This window comes from Xiphophorus maculatus, chromosome 12 (genome assembly GCF_002775205.1).
Source record: "Xiphophorus maculatus strain JP 163 A chromosome 12, X_maculatus-5.0-male, whole genome shotgun sequence".
NCBI classification, from domain to species: Eukaryota; Metazoa; Chordata; class Actinopteri; order Cyprinodontiformes; family Poeciliidae; genus Xiphophorus; species Xiphophorus maculatus.
Window position 1 is genome coordinate 10,534,718 of NC_036454.1, and position 19,794 is coordinate 10,554,511.

General features: G+C 38.2%; 1 protein-coding gene across 10 annotated transcripts in view; it reads right to left on the bottom strand.

Annotated features, from left to right (window-relative positions):
- Nucleotides 1-467: 467 nt before the first annotated feature.
- slc25a1 (solute carrier family 25 member 1) overlaps nt 468-19,794 on the bottom strand; it is a 36,185-nt gene continuing 16,858 nt past the window's right edge. The window contains exons 1-8 of one of the 10 annotated variants that reach the window (XM_023344070.1): nt 12,139-18,172; nt 11,351-11,708; nt 7,323-7,461; nt 6,931-7,015; nt 6,661-6,765; nt 5,070-5,185; nt 4,874-4,947; nt 468-2,828 (exon numbers count right to left, since the gene is read on the bottom strand). In XM_023344070.1, coding sequence (XP_023199838.1) covers nt 2,714-2,828; nt 4,874-4,947; nt 5,070-5,185; nt 6,661-6,765; nt 6,931-7,015; nt 7,323-7,454 — 627 coding nt within the window. In that variant the 5' untranslated portion in view covers nt 7,455-7,461; nt 11,351-11,708; nt 12,139-18,172 and the 3' untranslated portion in view covers nt 468-2,713. Of the gene's footprint in view, nt 2,829-4,873; nt 4,948-5,069; nt 5,186-6,660; nt 6,766-6,930; nt 7,016-7,322; nt 11,709-12,138; nt 18,847-19,794 lie in introns of those variants that run through there. The other 9 variants (XM_023344068.1, XM_023344069.1, XM_005795007.2 and 6 more) reach the window with 9 other exon arrangements.

Consider the following 19,794-nt stretch of genomic DNA (forward strand, 5'->3'; position numbering starts at 1 on the left):
ATAATGGGATGACAATACATTTGTAATGGACTGACACCTGAAAGTTCAAACTTTAAGTTGCACCTTTAAGTTTTTTTTCTTATGTTCTAAATTTGTCCGTACTGAATAATCTCTTTTATTAATTCTGTCGGTATATTTTGTCTTACATCTGAATGTCTGTACTAAGGGACAACAAATATTATTTTTGTTTTTCCTAATTTTCTCTGAGAAATTGCTAGGTTTCTCCTCAGATTTTAGTCAAACAGTGTGTAAAGTGTGTGTGAGACAAGCATAGATGAACAGTTCATTCACTCCAGAAATGTCTGTCCAAACTGGAATGGATAGCATCCTCTTTTGGTATTCCCTCACACTCTTATCTTTTATCAAAATCTGCAGAAACCAAAAGCACAAGACAACACACAAGCTACTGAAGGAAGATTAAAAACACAAATCTTCATACAATGCAGGATTTAAGTACAGACATTAAGTACTGACAAAAAAAAGGGGGCAGCATTTATTGCACAAATATCATTTTAGTCACCCTCACAGCCTAAACACACCTACACATACAGTACAACTTCTGGTACACACCGATATAGTCTCAGAATCACGTTGTTTTAGACAACATTTGGCTACACAGAATACAACTGCTTTGTCAGGAAAAGCGGGAAAATAAAGATTTACTTTCATAAATAATGAAACTAGGCTTTAATTTTACTACAATCATTACAGTTACACCAGTTAGGACTGTTTGCACATCACAAGTAAAACGAACCACAGACACCTCAGCTTTAAGACCAAGTTAAACATGAAATCACTGACAAATACCTCAGACAAAACTTTCACCATCGAACACATCAGCATTAAGGCACATGAGTGAGAACCTGAATGAACATCTGCTTTAAACGTGAACTGCTCAGGATTTAAATAAATCAAACTTTTCCTCAAAGCTAACAAAACGATCTCTTCTTATGATTCTTCTGCTTAGTTTTACAAAAGTCTAAGAAATGTAAAAAGGTGAGACTATAAGTGGAAGTTTCTAAGGAAGATGGTTAGTTTTCCGTAAATTCTAAGAGTTCCTTTGGATTTATCTTGTGACACTGATGTGAGGAGCTTATTTTATATTTAATTGTCAAATTGTTTGCATTTTATATGTTTCTAATGTCTATTTTTGTTATGTCTGTTTACTTGTCTTTTATGACTTGAAAGAGGTCTTGATCTAAATGGGTTTTAATCTGGTTAAATAAATGTTTAATTTAAAAGAAATTAATATACTTAATATCCGTCGGAAACAATAACAAAATAACTCAACATCAACTATTATTGGCACCCTCAGTAAAAATGTTGACAAAAAAGTTGACGGAAAAGTTTTCACCCAGCACTCTCTGTCACAGTTTTTTTATTTAATCTAGTAATAAATTATTTAAAAAGTAATAATTATGGCTTGATTCTTAATCTTATTGCCTAATATAATGTTCTATTTATTTTCTAATTTTCAAGAGTGACTAAGAAAAATGGGTCTCTATGTCACATTACATTTACACCCCAGGGAAATATAAATAATAATTCCTGACTAGAAAGTTTTATTAATCAAAGAGTGTAATAAGAATGTAATATGAGATTGTACATTCATATATTCTGAGACAAAAGATAAATAATTTGATGATTTTCTTCATATCTTTTCCTGTGTTGCCATAATTCGGATGGTTTAGGGCGCTGTAACTACTGCAGGCTCCAGTATTACAATTATTTTAAAAAATGACTGGATTGGGGTAATTCAGGTAATTCACAGTGAAACCCAACAGGTGAAATAATCTCATAAACATCTTTACAGCATTTGATAATAGAAATGAATGACATACTTAACACATTTGGCACTCTTTAACAGCAAATGGTCTTGATTAAATTTAACATTCAGCTCTTTATAAATACATTCACTTTTAATATTCAAATAAAAAGATCAACTTTAATATTTTGTCGGAAATTATTTGAGTCATATATTTTTTTTACTCTGAATAAACCTTCATTTGATTTTTGGCACTGATTAAATATATAGTAAAGTACGCAGAGATACTTTAAAAAACATATTTTATGCTATACTATATAAAAATAACTGGCATACTCTAAGTGTAAAATTACATTAATTAAAGGTCTATCTGTGTGCGTGTGTGCGTGGGGTGCGTGTGGGAGGGTGGGCGTGTGTGTGTGTGTGCGTGGGGGTGCGTGTGTGTGTGTGTGTGTGTGCATGTAAACTTCAACCAACAGCAGAAGAGACAAAAGCACATCAATAACACCTAAATTATTGTTGTAAACATCATTAAAATAAATTTGGACAGACAGATTATGATTGGATTATGACAAAAATGAAGCAAATGCGTTAAAAATGCTGTTAAAAATAAATCTTAATGCCAAAAACACAGCTTTTTCACAGTGATTTAACTAATTTTGTAATCTTTCTAAACTATAAAAGACTCTTTTTCTTTGCTTTGTGAGGAAGGAGTCTCGGTGTGAAGTATATAGGCTCTGTTTCACCCCCAGCTGTTCAAATGTAAGCATCCATTCTGGCTTTTCTTTACTCCGGAGCCTCTGTTTATCTGCATTTTGACTTAGAGGTCAGCATATGACACAGATCTACGTGCAGCCATTCACCCCAGTCTGTTCATAGCTGGTTTTATGATACAGATGAGATCTGGCAAACCTAGATCTGTGCCAGCATTCCTGCACAACCAGCAGCTCAGTCTGTCTTCCAGACAGTATTCAGGACCTTCACAACCTCCTCATAGATGATGAACACAATGGCTACATCCAGACACACACGGCCAAGTCGGGGAACGGTCCCTTTGTAAAAGCTATGGGCAGAAAAAGGCAGAAAAAAGTAAAATTACATTGTTTATCCACTTACATTTATCTTAATCTCTATGGTTTTGTTGATGCTAATCTAGTATATTTTGAAAACACACATTTCACTTTACATCAGAAGTTAAAGTACATTTGAAATAAGACAAAATTAGCTTAAAGATAACTTTTCAGCTCAATTTAGGACCTTACTTTAAGTCAATAATTTCTTAATATTTATTTTAAAATTCATTGTTCCACTAACAGATTTTTTCCAATTATGACAAGAATATTTTTCTATGTTATGTAGCCTATAGGTGTAAATTCAAGCTGTGAGAGTCTCTTCAGCCTACCAGCATCATCAATTACCACGCCTCCGCCTCAGCCAACCAGCACCAGATTGTTGCTCCGCTCCAGCCAATCACCACGCTAGAGCTCCTTCAAAAGGCCAAACAACCACGGATCCACCTGCTTCAGCCGTGCTTTGACCCACCTCCTCCCTGTCTCCACCCTCATCCTCCTGGACATCTTCCAGACTCCCTCCAGGCTCCTTCCTCTCCAGAGTCCACTCCACCACCAGTGTCCGGGCCCAGGGGAAGACTACCCTGAGCTTCGCCCCGAACCAATCATCCAAGCTCACGGTGATTCTCAGCAGACACGTCTTCTGCCGGTGTCCGAGGGCCAAAGAACTTTGGGTCAATAAAACTTTCTAACTGCTGCTTTTTCTCTGTGTGAGTCTCTACAGATGAAAATAAGTGAAATAATCTGCCAGTGGAACTAGTACATTTTTATTAATACTGAAGAACTATTGATATAAAACAAGCTCCTAGATTTTACTGAACAGTCACTTCTAAGTTTGTTTTGCCTCATTTAAAGTGAACTAAGATATTCATACTAGAAATTAGACAAAACTTACTTGGTAATATTTTGTGTTTTTGCTGTGCATTTAATTGTACAATAAAGCCAGTAGTGGTTTTTATGCTGTTGTAGAAGCAAAACCTAGAAACCAAATGAGCTAAACAACCAAAACTGCTAACCAGAACCCAGCCAGGGTCACCAGAAGGGCAACCTGGGCACATGACAGGGGCCCTTTGCACAAAGGAGCCCTTTGTGTTAATGGCATCTTTGTGATGGTAGAACGAATATAAAATGGCAGCTTAGAATATTTGTCCAATTGGGTTAAAAGAGGAGCGGTTTCCAGCCTGGATTTCAGAATAATTATATTTGACAATGACCTATTACTGGCTAACGAAGTGTTAACTAGTGATTAAATTTGTGAACTAGATTTGATGATGTTTAAGACAAGTGAGCAGAAGAAAGTGAATTATTTTCACTGACTTAGGATATTTTTATTTTTGCTGCTCTTTATCATTAAGGTGCAAACACATTTCTACTATAATAAGCCTTAGACATCTTTTTTCATATTTAGCAATATTCTACAGTGACTGTGGTGAAATGAAAGCACTGGGTCTTCCTTCCATTATTACAGGCTGCAGTTCCTATTGTATTAAACTTTAACTTGCCTGTAACAGGAGCTGCACTGATGCCACATTTTCAACACTTTTTTACTACTGAATAAATGTAGATTTTCTTCAAAAATAAAATAAAATCAGTGTGAGAATATGCTGCAAGAAGACAAATAATCTGGTAGATTGTTATTTTCCTCACACAACTAAACCAGAGATGCTTTAAAGGAGATGTTAAGCTAAATTGTAGCTTGAAACCTAGCAGAGGAGTCACATTATGATAGGTCAGTATTGGGTTAAGAGCTATTAAACAATAAACAGTGGTAAAGACAGAATAAGCTCTAAACGACATAATTATTAGAGTGATGTTGCTTTGTTTTGAAATTATTTTGTTTTGTACAATTTCATTGTGACATGTACAATTTCTTGAAATAAACTCCACTGGATGGTCAGATACATTTGGGCTTTGATATACTGCAAACTTATGATAAATCCACATGTAATGGTTCGCCATGGTTTAGTGAGTTTGAGTGCCAAAAGCAAAAAGTAAGCATAAGAAACGTTATAAAACCAACAGATGACTGATTACTCACGCTGCCAGGCCTTCATATTTGAGGATCTTCAAAGCGCAGTCCAGTGTGCTTTTATATTTATGAGCTTCCAGACCCTTCAAAGGCGACAGCAGGATTACATCAAATAAGCATGATTTGTAACAGTTTTCCAAATCTAAATTGAAGCAGAAGCAAAAAGCAGAGATCCTCTCCCCAGTGTGTTGAAGCCGCTGTGTACCTGCATCCTTGTCTTGATGACGTCTAAGGGCGTGTTTCCAAATACACTGGCTGCCCCTGCTATTGCCCCGAACGCCCCGGTAATGATGGGATTAATAGTTTTGTTTTGGTCATCACCTAGTGGCAGAAAAAGTGAGGCATCATTCAGTGGACAGTTGTCTATTATCCAGACATTACACAGATAGAAGATTCTGAGCTGTGATGTTTATGTAGTACTTACTCTTGCTGCTCGCGTTCTGACTAAAACCAGGAAGATAGAGCACATAACAGCAGTTTTAAAGTCCCTACACTGGCTCCCTGTAGCTCAAAGAATAGACTTTAAAATACTGTTGTTAGTTTATAAATCACTGAACGGCTTAGCACCACGATACATTAAAGATCTGCTGTTGTTGCATCAACCTTCCAGAATCTCTCAGGTCTTCCGGTTCTGGTTCTGCTCTGCATCCCCAGAACCAGAACCAAACAAAGAGAAGCAGCTTTCAGCATCTATGCACCACAAATTTGAAACAAACTTCCAGAAAACTGTAAAACAGCTGAAACACTGACTTCTTTTAAATCTCAACTAAAAACCCACCTGTTTAGAATTGTATTTGAAATGTAATCAATTACAAATTTATTGGTGGAACTTGACTTAATGCTGTGTTTTGATTGTTGATTCTATGTTGCATTGTGTTTCTGTTTGTAATGATGTGAAGCACTTTGAAATGCCTTGCTGCTGAAATGTGCTATACAAATAAAATTTCATTGATTGATTGATTAAGCTTTAAATTAACACAAACACATTTGATGAATTTAATATATCCATACAGCATGAAATTCCAATTTTTTGTCACATTAAAACCACAAACGTTAATGTATTTATGTATAATTTTATGTGATGTGAAAGAAAAATGATACAAAGATTACAAATCCTTTCAAATCGAAAATCTTAAAAGTGTGGTGTGCATTTGTGTTCTGCCACTAAATAAATACTTTGCAAAATTTGCTGTAATTATAGCAAAAATGCTTTTGCTAAAATTACAGCTTCGGTTTTGCACATCTAGAAACAAACTCTAGAGGTTCAAACTGTCAGGCTTAATGAAGACCACCAAGTCTCAAATTCGTCAACTGGATTCAGGTTTGAACTTCTAGCAGCTAAATATGAATTGATCTAAACTGGTGGAGTTCAGTCGGTCCTCAAAGGCCAGCATCCTGCAGGTTTTAGAGATTTCCTCAGTTCACCTGTGGATATTATTTTATAACCTAAACCTGCTGTAGATTTTTCCACAACCTTATAGTTGGCCTACCTGCTGTGTTTCTTGGTCTTCATGATGCTGTTTGCTTACTAAAGTTTAATCTCCACAGATTAGAGTGAAGGTGGCTGATATATTTGTATATGTGGACATGGATTTTAAACCTTTGAAAACTATTTAGAATTGTTCCTCCACTTCAAAATAAAGCACTTTTTGTGTTGGCCTCTCACATAAAATCCCAATGAAACACAATGAAGACATTTAAATGCGTCAGTACTTTTGCAAGAAGTCGAATTCCTCCTGCAGATGTTACCTTTACAAATGAAATTAAACACACAAACATTGTTTGTGCACACTGACCTTTGTACCAGTTCTTTAAAGACGTCATTACAAAGAAGCGAATAGCCTGGTTGGAGCCTTGTTTGAGGATCGTCGCGGTCAAACCCTGATATGTCCCTCTTAGTCCTGTTCAGAAAGAAAGACAGAGGTCAACAGAGGTCACCATCGCTCAGCTGTCCTCAGTTAATCAAAGTCAACAACACAGGTAACGTCAACAGTGATTATTCAGCTGCTATACTCTGAGTGTCCAGCAGAGGTCAGGTGAGTCACAAACATTCAACACTTTTTTACCTTGTGACCTGACAATCTCTCTCACTCCGTGGAAGAAGCCCTTGTACTGGGGTTTGGCCGACGTCTGGTCATGAATGAATTTAACCTTGGGAGATAACAAAGGGGACCCACAGGACAGAAAATATTACTTTACAGAAAAAACACACGCTTGAGGATGTGAAAACTGAATGAACGCTTTGTCTATTTCACTGACAAGGACACTATAAAAACTTTTCAGTAAAATTTGAGTTCAGGAGAATTAAATACTTTTGATATTCTTTTGTTGCCTCCCAACAGATTTACCGAGTAAAAACTCACACAGTACACAGACCTTTCATGTAACCAATTATTAGATGTCTTCAGCAAACAAATCAGCTCAGTCAATAAACCATAAACCAGTTTCTAATTAATACCTTAACGGTTTCCATGGGACAGACCACCAGCACGGCCTCCATGACGCCCGCGCCGAGCCCACAGAGGAGGCCACGGGTGCTGTCCAGTCGGCCGTTCTCATCCTTCGCCCGGTTACTGAGGAACTCAAACATGCCGAACCTGACAGAGAAACCGCAGTGAGCATAACATGTTAAATTAGAAATTCACCTGCAAAATGAAGTCCTGTTTTTCCTTCGATTCCAGAAAGAGGCTGTAAATGATGATGGTAGATTCATACAGATTATTTTAAGATGAGTTATGTTAACATATTTACAAGAAAAACAACTACACTGAATGATTCTTTTATCTTATATTGTGTTATATTGATTGTGTGTGTTTTTCCGTATAGTGAATGTCCTTAGAATGTTCTTCATAATAGTATAGTTTATTTATTTTTATCTATGGCTGTCAAGTTTTTAGTCTCTACAAAACACCTTAGCTTCTGCCCAAACTTGACAAGGCTTGCTCCCATCAAAGACAACCCGGACCAACTCTTCTCAGTGTCATCTTTTTATTTTATTTCTCTTTCTTTTCTTTAAATCACTGTTCTTTCATGACACCTGAGCAGGTTGAAAACCTACAAACACACAAAGTACAAATTACTTTTTGAGTCATCAAAAGAAAATAAACAAAATGAACTACTTTCATAAATCCATTTTGTAAAGCCAGCAAGGTCCTCTGAATACAGATTTAAAGTTCAGTTCCTACCAGTGGTGTTCTGCAGGAGCTTGAAGATGAGGTCTTTGTTTGTAGAGATTATCTCAAACACAGGTGTGCTGAGTTGCTTTATAGGCTCCTGAAGGCCTGAGTGGGAGAGACGGGTGTGCTTGATTTTCTGTGAGCCACGTGCCAGCTGGGTGGAGATGGTATTGCACTCACACAACTACACCATTTGCTGTTTTAACTTGACACCTCCCACTTGAGCTCCTGGTTTTTTGAACCCAAGGAGATCACACCTCTCTCTCTTCACCAGATCTTGTCCCAGCAGGGTTTTCTTGCTCTTCTATTGGCAATAACACAATGCGTCTTACATCCCTGTGAAGTATTGTTGAGGGTATCTTCATTTGAAGTTTCTTCCTCATCTTCCTCGTTTGTCCTCCAGCTCTCACAAGTGGTACAGGGTAACTTGGATAAGTTCGTATATATACATCTCTTACAATCCCCTTCCCGTCACTGTTTACACTGATCACTCTGCCAAGTTTGTACTGACTTCTTAAAGCATTTTGGTCTGCAAGCCAAATAATGTCTCCGACAGCAACATTTCGCTTCTTTGAACGCCATTTACTTCTGACAAACAAATTTGGTCCAGCTAGTTGACTCCATTTTCTCCAGAATCTGTCCACTTCTGTTTGAATGAACTTTAATCTCTTGAGTGGATAACTTTTAAAGTCAAATCCACAGTTATCACTTTTTAGATCAGTTCTTCCAAGCAGCAGAGAGTTTGGTGTGATGTAGCTTATGCAATCTTCTCGACTTTGAGTTCTTGCATCTATTGGTCTTTCATTAGCCAGATTAGCTGCCATATACAGGAATGTTTGAAATTCACTCCATGTAAAAACTCCATCTGATCCTAGATTGTGCAATGCTTGCTTGAGTATCTTTACAGCTGCTTCTGCTGCCCCATTCCTATGGGGGGAGTCTGCAGGGTGTATTTTCCAGCTCCATTCAGTTCCATGTTCCAAAGCTTCATGTTGAATTTTCTCTTTGTTTAGTCGGTCCAAAAACAGATAAAGATCAACCAGGACAGGTTTAGCTCCAATAAAGTTTTTTCCGCCATCTGACCATAACTTCCTTGGATGTCCTCTTAAGGCTGTAAATCTTTGGTATGCTAACAAAAAGCCTTCACTTGACTGATCGCTTACAAGATCTGTGTGAATAGCTCTAGATGACATGCAACAGAAGATGATGCCCCACACTTTCAGTTTAACTCTTTTCCGGACCTCATCCCTCACTTCATAAGGTCCAAATAGATCAATAGTAGTAAACTCAAATGGTCTGGCAGGCAGTGTTCGTTCTGGTGGAAGGTCACCCATTATCTGTTCACATCTTTTTGCCCTGATTTTCCGGCACGTCACACAGTTATCCACAACTTTTTTAGCCAATCTTCTGCCTCTCACCACCCATGCTTTTTTCCTCATCTGCAGTAATGTTCCAGCAATGCCTTCATGATTTACTTCATGAGCTTCAAGAGCAACCAACATGGATACCCATGAGTCATAAGGTAAAATGGGAACAGCTCTTTTGTCTTCATTAAAGGATTGAATACGACCCCCACATACCTGAAGTCCAGAATCTTGTTCTTTAAACACAACTAGTCTGTTTAAAGTTGTGTCATGGAATGAGGTATTCTCTTGTGCAGCCAGAAAAACCTCTCTCAGTGCATTCTCACACTCTTTAACACTAAGCCCGGGATGGATGGTTGATTGTTTGATGTCTGTTGAAATTTTTTCTTTCACTTTTCTGCCACTATGGTGACTTTCTAAAGTGAGTTTCCAGTTTTCAACAGCTCTTCTCACCCATGCAATAACTCTGACTAGTTTAGAAAGACTGCTGTATCTCCTCTCTTGAATTAACTGCTTGGCAATGAATGTAAGAGGTGAGATTTTGAGCTCCCTGTCCCTTTCTTTACACTTTGTAGCTTTTAGAGCATTCTTTGTCACCTCCTCATCACACAATTTTTCTTCAGTTTGCTTAGACTGTGCTCTAGTTATTACTGCTGAGAAAGCTTTTCTTTGGAGTTTTTCAACCCCTTCCTTTGCACTTATAGCAATGTCTTTGGCAGATCTTTTCGGCCACTGGTCAATAGGTTGCAACAAAAATTTTGGTCCATTTTGCCACTGTGAGTCCTCTTGGAGGTGCTCAGGACATGCTCCTCTTGATGTAATGTCTGCAACATTTAGCTCACCTGGAATCCACCACCAATCTGCGACAGGCCCAGTTTTCTGTATTTCACCAATTCTGTTAGCAAAGAAAGTTTGGTACCCATAGCTGTCACACTGAATGGCTCCTAGCACAGTTTGGCTGTCTAGAAGATGGTACCAGCCTCCAATTTCCATCCTACTGTGCTTTTCAACATACTTCCTCAGACGAGCTGCAAACACAGCACCACAAATTTCTGCTTTTACAGGTTCTCCTTTCTGATCGAGTGGAGTAAGTTTTGCTTTGGATTCTACAAGTCTCACTTGGATCCCTTGCTCTGTCTCCCATCTGAAGTATAGAACTGCCCCATAACTTTTGTCACTCCCATCAGAGAAAGTTATTCCAATGGGCTTTCTAATCCAACTGATTGGTGTTAAACTCCTGTGAAATTTAATTTGGCCCAGGCGAACATAATCCTGGAATAATTCAATGGCTTCATTTCTTAGCCCATCAGAAAGTGGTTGATCCCAAGTATCACCTGCTTTGCCTGCAGTTCTGGTTTCTTGAAAAGCCTTTCTCACTAGAATGGCTCCTTTTTGTTTGGTGGGTGTGACTAGCCCAATGGGATCAAAAAGACTAGCTACTTGGCTAAGGAGTTCTCTCCTAGTGAGAGGATTTGGAGTATTTATTCTCACTTCTCCTTCTTCTAGGTTTTGTCCCATCTTCATTTTTTTCCTCCTTTTTGAGAAGTTAATTGATGTCATCACATATAATTTATCCTCCTCCACCAGATATCCCACTCCCAAAGCCTTATTATCATCCTCTTTCAACTGATTAGGGAGTGTAAGGATTTTGTCTCTGCTAGGTAAGGACATGTTTTGCCTCCCACTTTGACCTGATAGGACCCATGGTTTCAAACAGAATCCCCCAGCTTGTAAGATCTCTTCCACCTTCTTAATGTGTTTATGCAAAAGTTCTGGGTCATTGTCAGATGTTAAAATATCATCGACATAACAGTCTTCTTCCAGGATCCTACGCTCCTCTTTACAGCTGTCAAACATGGGCAGTTTTGCCGTCTCTCGCATTGCTACTTGGGCAATACATCCAGCAGGTCGATCCCCAATGTTAACTCTGGTAATGGCAAACTCACCGATCTCCTCTTCTGAGCCGTCTCTCCAGAGGAACCTGTGAAGATGTCTCTCCAGGTCCTCTAGCCAAACAGAGTTATACATTTTTTTAATGTCTCCCAGGGCAGCATGCAGTCCCCTTCTGAACCTGAGTAGAACAGCACGAATGGGATTTAAAACATCAGGACCTTTCAGCAGAATATCATTCATACTTAGACCTTCAAATCTTTGACTGCTGTTCCATACTAAACGCACAGGAGTGGTCACAGAATGAGGATTTGGCGCCACCTGATGGTTTACATACCATACTGGTCCTTTCCAGTTGTTTAGAGTGTCTTCTGTTAGTTTTATTGCTGCTTTCCTCTCCACCATTTCATGCACCTGGTTTGCATAGACAGTTTTCCATTCAGGCACTTTATTTAATCGTCTTTCTGTTCTTAAGAAAGTTGATTCAACACTTTTCCTGTTATTGGGAAGACAAGCGGGTTCTACAATCCAAGGATACTTTGCATCCCAGTGGGGAGCATCACTGTGGTTATCTGCTTGCACATAGGTAAGACCTTGTTTAATTATTTCAAGTTCTTTCTCCTCCATTAATGTCATATCTTTCCCACCTGGTTGACATGTTCCGCAGCGACATCCACCACACTTTGGTTCACAAGCTGCTCCTATGCTCTCCCACTTCCACCAATCAATAAACTCTTTATTGGTAGTTGTGTTTTTGCTTTCTGCTTTAACTTCTTCGAAACTGCAGACTTCTTTATACTTTACAGCAGCAATGCGCATAGAACGAGCAAAGTGCGTTTCTGACCTGTGTGCTGCCACGTCGACGTCTTCACAAAGATCCGGATGAGCTCCTCCCACGGTCATGCCGAGTGGACTGTTCCACAGGACCAGGTCTCCAACAACCTTGACTCTTTGAGGGGCCAGTCTGCCTTCTCTGTGGCTTATTAGCAGCTCAATGGTATCTGGTCTTTTAAGGTCTTCCAGGCCAACATCTGGGAAAAACTTTTGCAGCTGCAGTGGTTGAATGACTTTATGCACTTTAGCAATTTCACTAAGTCCATAACAAATGAGTTGGTGAGCTTTCACTGTGCCTTTGGGGGTCTTAACTCTCACTCTTAACAGGTATCTCTTTGTTCTAACTTTGACTGACATTCCCCCAACACCATGAACAACTAATGTTATGTTTTCACCTTCTAGGCTCAACCTTTTAGCTGCTTGATGAGTAATGTAATTAGTATCAGAAGCCAAGTCAATCAAAGTGCCTATTTTCTGGCCTGCGTTCGTAGTGACTTCCAATAGCATTAGAATGACAGGTTGCTCTTTTAGTCCATATGACTCCATAAGCCCAGAGGCTTCACACTTTGTGTTTTTTGTTGAAGCAGTCACATTTGAAAAGGCTTTTCTGCATTCTTCTGCTAGTTCTGGTGAAAGTCCAGCTATGAATTTTTCCTGCTCTTCTGTCAGTCTATTTTCCCTTCTTGGTTTAACAGTCTCAACCTTTGTAAGCTCACCCTTTGGGCAAAGGAGGAAATGGTGATCTGAAAAGCTTCTTTTCTTACAATCTTTATTTCTACAAAGGTAAGTATTGATGCAATCAGCATCTCCATGCTTTCTCAAACACCTTTTGCATGTGTCCAACGTCTTTACAATGTTGAGCTTTTCAGGTAAATTCATTGCTTTGAACTGTTTGCAGAAGAATATTTTATCTCCATGTCTTGCGTCTCCACACACAATACAGACATGATTCTTTCTTGTGGATCGAGTAAAAGCATGTCGTTTCTCAAACTTCTTCTCAACCTTTTCACTCACTCCAAGTTGCTCCAATTTCTCTAGAACTTCCTCCTGTGTCTTTAAAAATTTGAGAAGACTATCAAAATGGTTATCTGGTGTAACTGCATTGGCAGGATTAACCATAAAAACTAGCCAGTCTCTCTTTATAACATCAGGTAGTTTACTCTCTAGAGATTTAATAACCAAAGGATTTTTCATTGCTCCAATGTTACCTAACTCTGTTAAGTCAGCTAGAGCCTTTTCAATTGCTTGAATAAGATCTATCACTTTCCTTGGCTGGTTTGCTTTCAGGGGTGGAGTCTTCTCAAGCTCTTCAATAATTTCTAAAGCAATGCTTAACTTGTCGCCATACCTATTTTCCATCACTCGGAACATATCTGCGGCAGTATCATAAGCAGACAGATGTAATTCATTACAGATTCTTTCATCCACACTATCCAACAACTGAAACTTTTTCACTTCCACTGAGCCACTTGGTTCTCCCTGCTTCTGCAGGCTTTCCCAGTCTTTTCTCCATCTGTGAAAGTTTCTTTTACAGCCATGAAATTTTGGTAGACAAATGGGTCTAATCTTTACACTGGGTGCAGGTTGAGCTAGTATAGGAAAAGACGTAAGGTCTGATTGCGCATCATCTGATTTCTTCTTCTCCTCTGCAATTGTTTGTGCTATGGCAAACTGTGATTTTCTTGTTTGAAGTTTATTTTTCATCAATTTCATTTGTTTTACTCTGTCTTCTAAGTTGTCCCTTTCTTCTACTGGAATCCACATTTCCCAGGTCAAAAAACTTTTAATAGATTCCTGGATCACATTCTCCACGAAGGACAGCTGCACTTCATATGCGTTTTTGTACACAGTTAAAACTTTTATGTCAGAAGCATCATTACATGCCTTCTCAGCCTCTTGAATTGCAGTATAGAGTTCATCCTGACCATATTTTTTCCACAAATTAGACTGAACTATTTGTTTGACTTCTTCTAATTTTAATTCACAGTCAATAATAGTCTTTTCCAAATCAGCTTTTTGCTGTTCATCAAGTTCATCAGCTTCATCTCCCACCTCTGCCAATAGTCCAGCTTTGTAATCATCATTTGAGTCACTTACATGTCTGGCATCAGAAGTTAGCTTTTTAAACTCCTCTCGCAGTTCCATCTCTGTCATGTTGGAAGCTTTTCTGCTCAGGAAGTTTGCTTGCTTGGTGAAGGAAGACTTTGCCATGGTGCGATCCAGCTTCAATTGTTTCACTGACTTTCCAAACATTTCTTCAGCCATTGTGGACTGTATAGATGAAATGACCTGATGTTCCTCCTTGAGTTGATTCGTCAAAGCTCTTTCCTCAGGACTTCTCTTTCATCTGATCTTCACAGTGGTTTCCAACTGGTTCCCAATTGGTTCGAACTGGTTTCCAGCTGGTTTCCATTGGTTTTCAACTGTCAAGTTTTTAGTCTCTACAAAACACCTTAGCTTCTGCCCAAACTTGACAAGGCTTGCTCCCATCAAAGACAACCCGGACCAACTCTTCTCAGTGTCATCTTTTTATTTTATTTCTCTTTCTTTTCTTTAAATCACTGTTCTTTCATGACACCTGAGCAGGTTGAAAACCTACAAACACACAAAGTACAAATTACTTTTTGAGTCATCAAAAGAAAATAAACAAAATGAACTACTTTCATAAATCCATTTTGTAAAGCCAGCAAGGTCCTCTGAATACAGATTTAAAGTTCAGTTCCTACCAGTGGTGTTCTGCAGGAGCTTGAAGATGAGGTCTTTGTTTGTAGAGATTATCTCAAACACAGGTGTGCTGAGTTGCTTTATAGGCTCCTGAAGGCCTGAGTGGGAGAGACGGGTGTGCTTGATTTTCTGTGAGCCACGTGCCAGCTGGGTGGAGATGGTATTGCACTCACACAACTACACCATTTGCTGTTTTAACTTGACAATGGCCTTTATTTTGTATTTGTTTATATTTACGCTTATTTTTATTTTGAATTTGTAATGCGATCTATGAATGTTATGAAACATATATTTGTTTATGTAGAATATGTGAAGCATAGATGAATGGAACTGCAAATAACAGGGATCCAAATAAATAAAAGAAAAGTTTGTTTCAGCCACATAATGATGATGATTTTTTTTTCTGCTCAGTCACTGTCAAACTTTGCTCACAGAAAATACTTTTTAAGACTGTCACCTTATTTGCTGTCTTTACAAAGAGCAGTGCATTACAATCTTTGCTAACAAAATTTGCTTTTTTCAATCAGTTCAGCCACTGAAAGACAGATTTCCACTTCGACTGATGTAGGCTGATTGAAGACAGTAACTGCATGTATCAAGTCAAATGCAAACGTAATTCCAGTTTTTTCTCAAATATATTAAAAGAGACGCAAACATTTTCTGTCAGTATCTGGTATAATTTTTCCTGTTTGAAGTCAAAAAAGTCTGTGTTTTGGAGTGGCCATCACAAAGCCTTGATCTCAGAACCTCACGTCCTTCTCTGGAGGACTTACAGAGAAGACACAGTGACTATTAAGTTAGTTTTTGTTGTTGTTGTTTTTTTTCATGTAAAATAAAGTTTCCGAGCTGTAACAAGCTGTTTGAGTCAGAGAGAAAGAGTTGAGATGAAACATTTTAACTCTTCACTGTTGCACGTAAATCAGGATGAGCAAATAGAGAAATTATCAAGACGAAGATGGTCTGGGTATCATAAAATAGAGAGGAAGGATTTATGTAGCACAATATCATCTGCTTACATCATTTTAGGTTAATCTCTGTTACTCTTACCACGATATGTGCTGAAGGACGTATCATGCTTTTTGAACACAGTGCTCAGCATAAATCTATGTCTAAGGTTAGTAATACATCAGAAATCTGAATTGGCTGTCTAGTTTTAAATAATAATGTCACCGATGCATATAAATATTACAAAAATATAAACAAAAAGAAGTCAATCTTATTATTTTTGTCAGACTATGTGTTGAATTTAGTCCTACTCCATGCACTGTAGCTTACAGGAGACCTGAAGGTTTTCACATTAAAAGCTGGTGGCCAGTCTGACTTTTCAGTAGTTGAGTAAAACAAAAGAAAATAGAAAACACCAACACATTTTTCATCTAGCTAGACGTAAACTGCTTCACCAAGAGATTCTCCATATTAAACATTCAGTGACGTCAAAACTGCATCTGCTCTTTGGCATGCCTCGGGCCCATCAATTTAATTTAAACTTTTTCTATTGTACTTTTATGACCACTTTCAATACTGGCTTTCTTCCAGTATTCCTGCAGATGTCGTCATGGTTACAACTGTTTGTCTCCCATGATGACCGGGGGGATTCTTTGGGCATCACTGCACACCAGGAGCTAAACTGGCCCAACACTTAATTCCAACTCATATTTCTATAGATGACAATATGCTGAAAGTGCAAAACATGTTGAAGGGTTTTGCTTTATTGTGCCGCTGATGTGTCTTCATTAAGGATGCCCCAATAAACCACAGCAGTTCTGCAAACAACGAGCGACCAGTAGCAGCTGCCACTGAGGCCATTCCATACAGAAAGGTGCGGTTCCTGCATCTATGCAATCAGTGAACGTCGTGCCAGCGAGTCCGTTACGAGAAAGGTTATTTATAGATGGAAATTGAATTGTGGTGACAGCAGGACGCTGCCTGGTAGGCTTCCTGAAAGGGGAGTGGCAGGCCAGGTCTTAATAAATGCAATGTTTTCCTCTGTCTGCTTGGACCGTGTACCTGCCATCGTCTTTGCTCCAGCAAAATGAATTTCTCTTTGCTGGGCTCATGAAAGCCCAATTTTATTCTCCATCTGCCTTTCTGCTGCAGTAGGTTCCTCCGCTCAGTATGGCTCCACATCTGTTCGTCATGGATTCAGATGGCTTTGAGAGGCTGGTTTTCTACTGTCAGAACTTCTCTCTTTACGCACACTAATGAATAAATATAAACAGCTTCTTAATAAATTGCGCACGTGTCCACAAAAAGCTTCCTTTGACTCCACAGGGTGGCAGAGCCCTTATTAACTACCTCTGTGAATCAAACGCTGTTCATTAAAGGCTGCCAGGGAGAAATATGTCGGTGTCAGGCCTGCTCTTCTGCCAATTTACTCTGCTCAGCCGTTTAACATGTGAACTACACTTTATGGTTAAAATATGACACATCTTTTGGCCGACACCCACAGTCAGAGATGAGTCAGCCCACAGCAGAGACAGAGCTGCCCAATCTTCATTAAAGGGACTTCCTACAAGGTCAGTTCCTGTGTGAGAAGAGAAGGTGAAGGATGAAAACATTGCAGTGGAGGGAATGAGCCACGAATGAAAGAAGAGTATCGGTATGAACGGGGGGTTAATAGGAGGAAAAAGCAAGTGGCTCGATTGGACGTCCATCTTGTACCTCCCTGGCAATCTTCCATGATGACACCGAGCTAATCAGCTAATGGGATGGAGGAGGAGAGTTGGGGAGGCAAAGGGAGTGATACAGAGGAGGATAAGAGAATAAGATAAAAATAGAAAGTCAGATCAAGCTGTGGTTAAAGGAAAACTGCCAATGTTGTCCATTAATCATATGCTTTGCCTGCACTGTAAAACATTTGAGCTGCTTTTAGTTGTGTCTACCATCTTCTACTCTCCAAGTGAAACAAATTTAGTGAGTTTTAGATTTTTAACCTAAGTTTTTTATTAATTTTGTCAAACCTCCAATGGTTATGGCAAGAGTCCTCCAGTTGAATAAACCAGTGTTTAGGTTAGCACTTAAAACCAAAAGAAGAAAACGACAGGAGTCTTTAGCTGGGAAAAGCAGCTAAGCATTTCCCACAATGCTTAGCTGCATGTTTTGTATCCTGAGATGAAAGTGCGTTACATGTCCTGTTTTATGTCCTGTTCAAATTAAATATTTTTGAGCAGAATTCATTGTGATGTTTCATAAAATTCATGATCAGATCCAACATTTTGTTCATGCAATTTGAAACAAGAATTTAAGTTATTCTAAAGCAAAATAAGTACTGTAGTTATTTTTACTTGATATTGTGAGTAAAATAATAAAGAAATGTGTGCTCTTTAATGAAGGGAGGGCAGTTTTTTCTTGCATATAGTTAAATAATTAGTTGGTTTAAATTGCAGCGTTAAGATAAAACTCACAGTTCAAAATTAATGAACGTAAAACACAATGTTCAGACAACTCGACTCGTGTTGTTAAATCAACCTCATGGACTTTAATTTCTGAGTTAAAACCAAAACAAATTTTTGGTTGACTAAAATTACATTTTCAAGGCAGCAGGAGGACTTTCTTTTTCAAGTTAAGCCAACTTCAAATATTTTACAGTGCATTTTAACCTTTAAGTTTCACTTATATTCATTTAGTTTTTTGGTTTAAATTGGTCTGAAGTAAGGGCGTACTTCCAGAACGGTGAAGACGAATGTCATGTTTTGGACTGCGTTGTATTGCAAACTGCAGCAGCACAAATTAAATACATAATGATCATCTGAATCATCAACTAATGAGCCAACGGAAGAGACGCACAGTACATTTTAAAAGTTGCTGCATGCACTCTATGAAATTAGTCAGGTTGTCTGTCGACTAAAATATTCCTTGAAGAAATATTGGAGGACACATTTAGACTCACGTTTGATTGAATAAATCTGCAAATTTTTTGCTGTACCAGTTTTATTTCTATGTACTTAAATCCATAACTATATAGAGCAGGGGTCCCCAAACTTTCTCCTGTGAGGGCCACATAACTTGTCCCTTCTCTGATGGGGGGCCGGGGTCAGTTTGTAACAGAAAAAGTGTGACGATTGTAAGAGTGCTAAACATAAAAATGTATTGTTTTTCAGAAAGCACAATCAAATAACCTTTTCTGGATTCTTCAGAGAACAAAAGTCAGGAAATAACACTATTTATGAAATAAATAATAACCAAATAACACTGGGTTCTCCACATAAAAAAAAGGGTTAGGGTCAATTATATGCATGTATAAAATAGTTACTAACTAGTAAGTTAGTAACTAAAGTTCATTACTAAGGAACATTTATTTTATTGCAAAAGTCCAACTTATCAAATAAAAATGCACATATATGAAAATACTCTGGTATTGTTCAGGGGGCCGGACCAAATGTGGAGGCGGGCCGCATCTGGCCCGCAGGCCGTAGTTTGGGGACCACTGATATAGAGCAATGTAATCTGAATGGATGAAATTAAAACCCAAAGAGCTCATAAATAATATTTGCTGTTAGTATTTCATATTTATATCCTTTATATTACATTATTACAATTTTAAAAATGTATATCAAATAGTTTTGCCTGGAGTTTTACTGCTTATTTCCTCTTTGATCTGATTATATTTGTCATCCACAAAGAGTTTTAATTAATAAATAAATCAAACTAATAAGAGCTTAGTTTTGTTTGTTTTTGTCATGCTAGATGTGGAACTTTACACCTACATTTCCTACTTTCTTGCGCAAGTCTATACCTACATCTAATTTTATAAAAATGCAATAAATGGAATAGTTTACTGTAGAAAAATAAAAACAGCTCAATTGCTGCTAATTTTTTTCTTATTATTAAAATTAGTTAACGTTTTTTACATTATATGGTCCCTCTCCTTTATCTGCTTGGATTCGAGCGGGTGCTGCTCTACAAAGAAGAAGAAACTGGATGGACGATAGACAGAAAAACA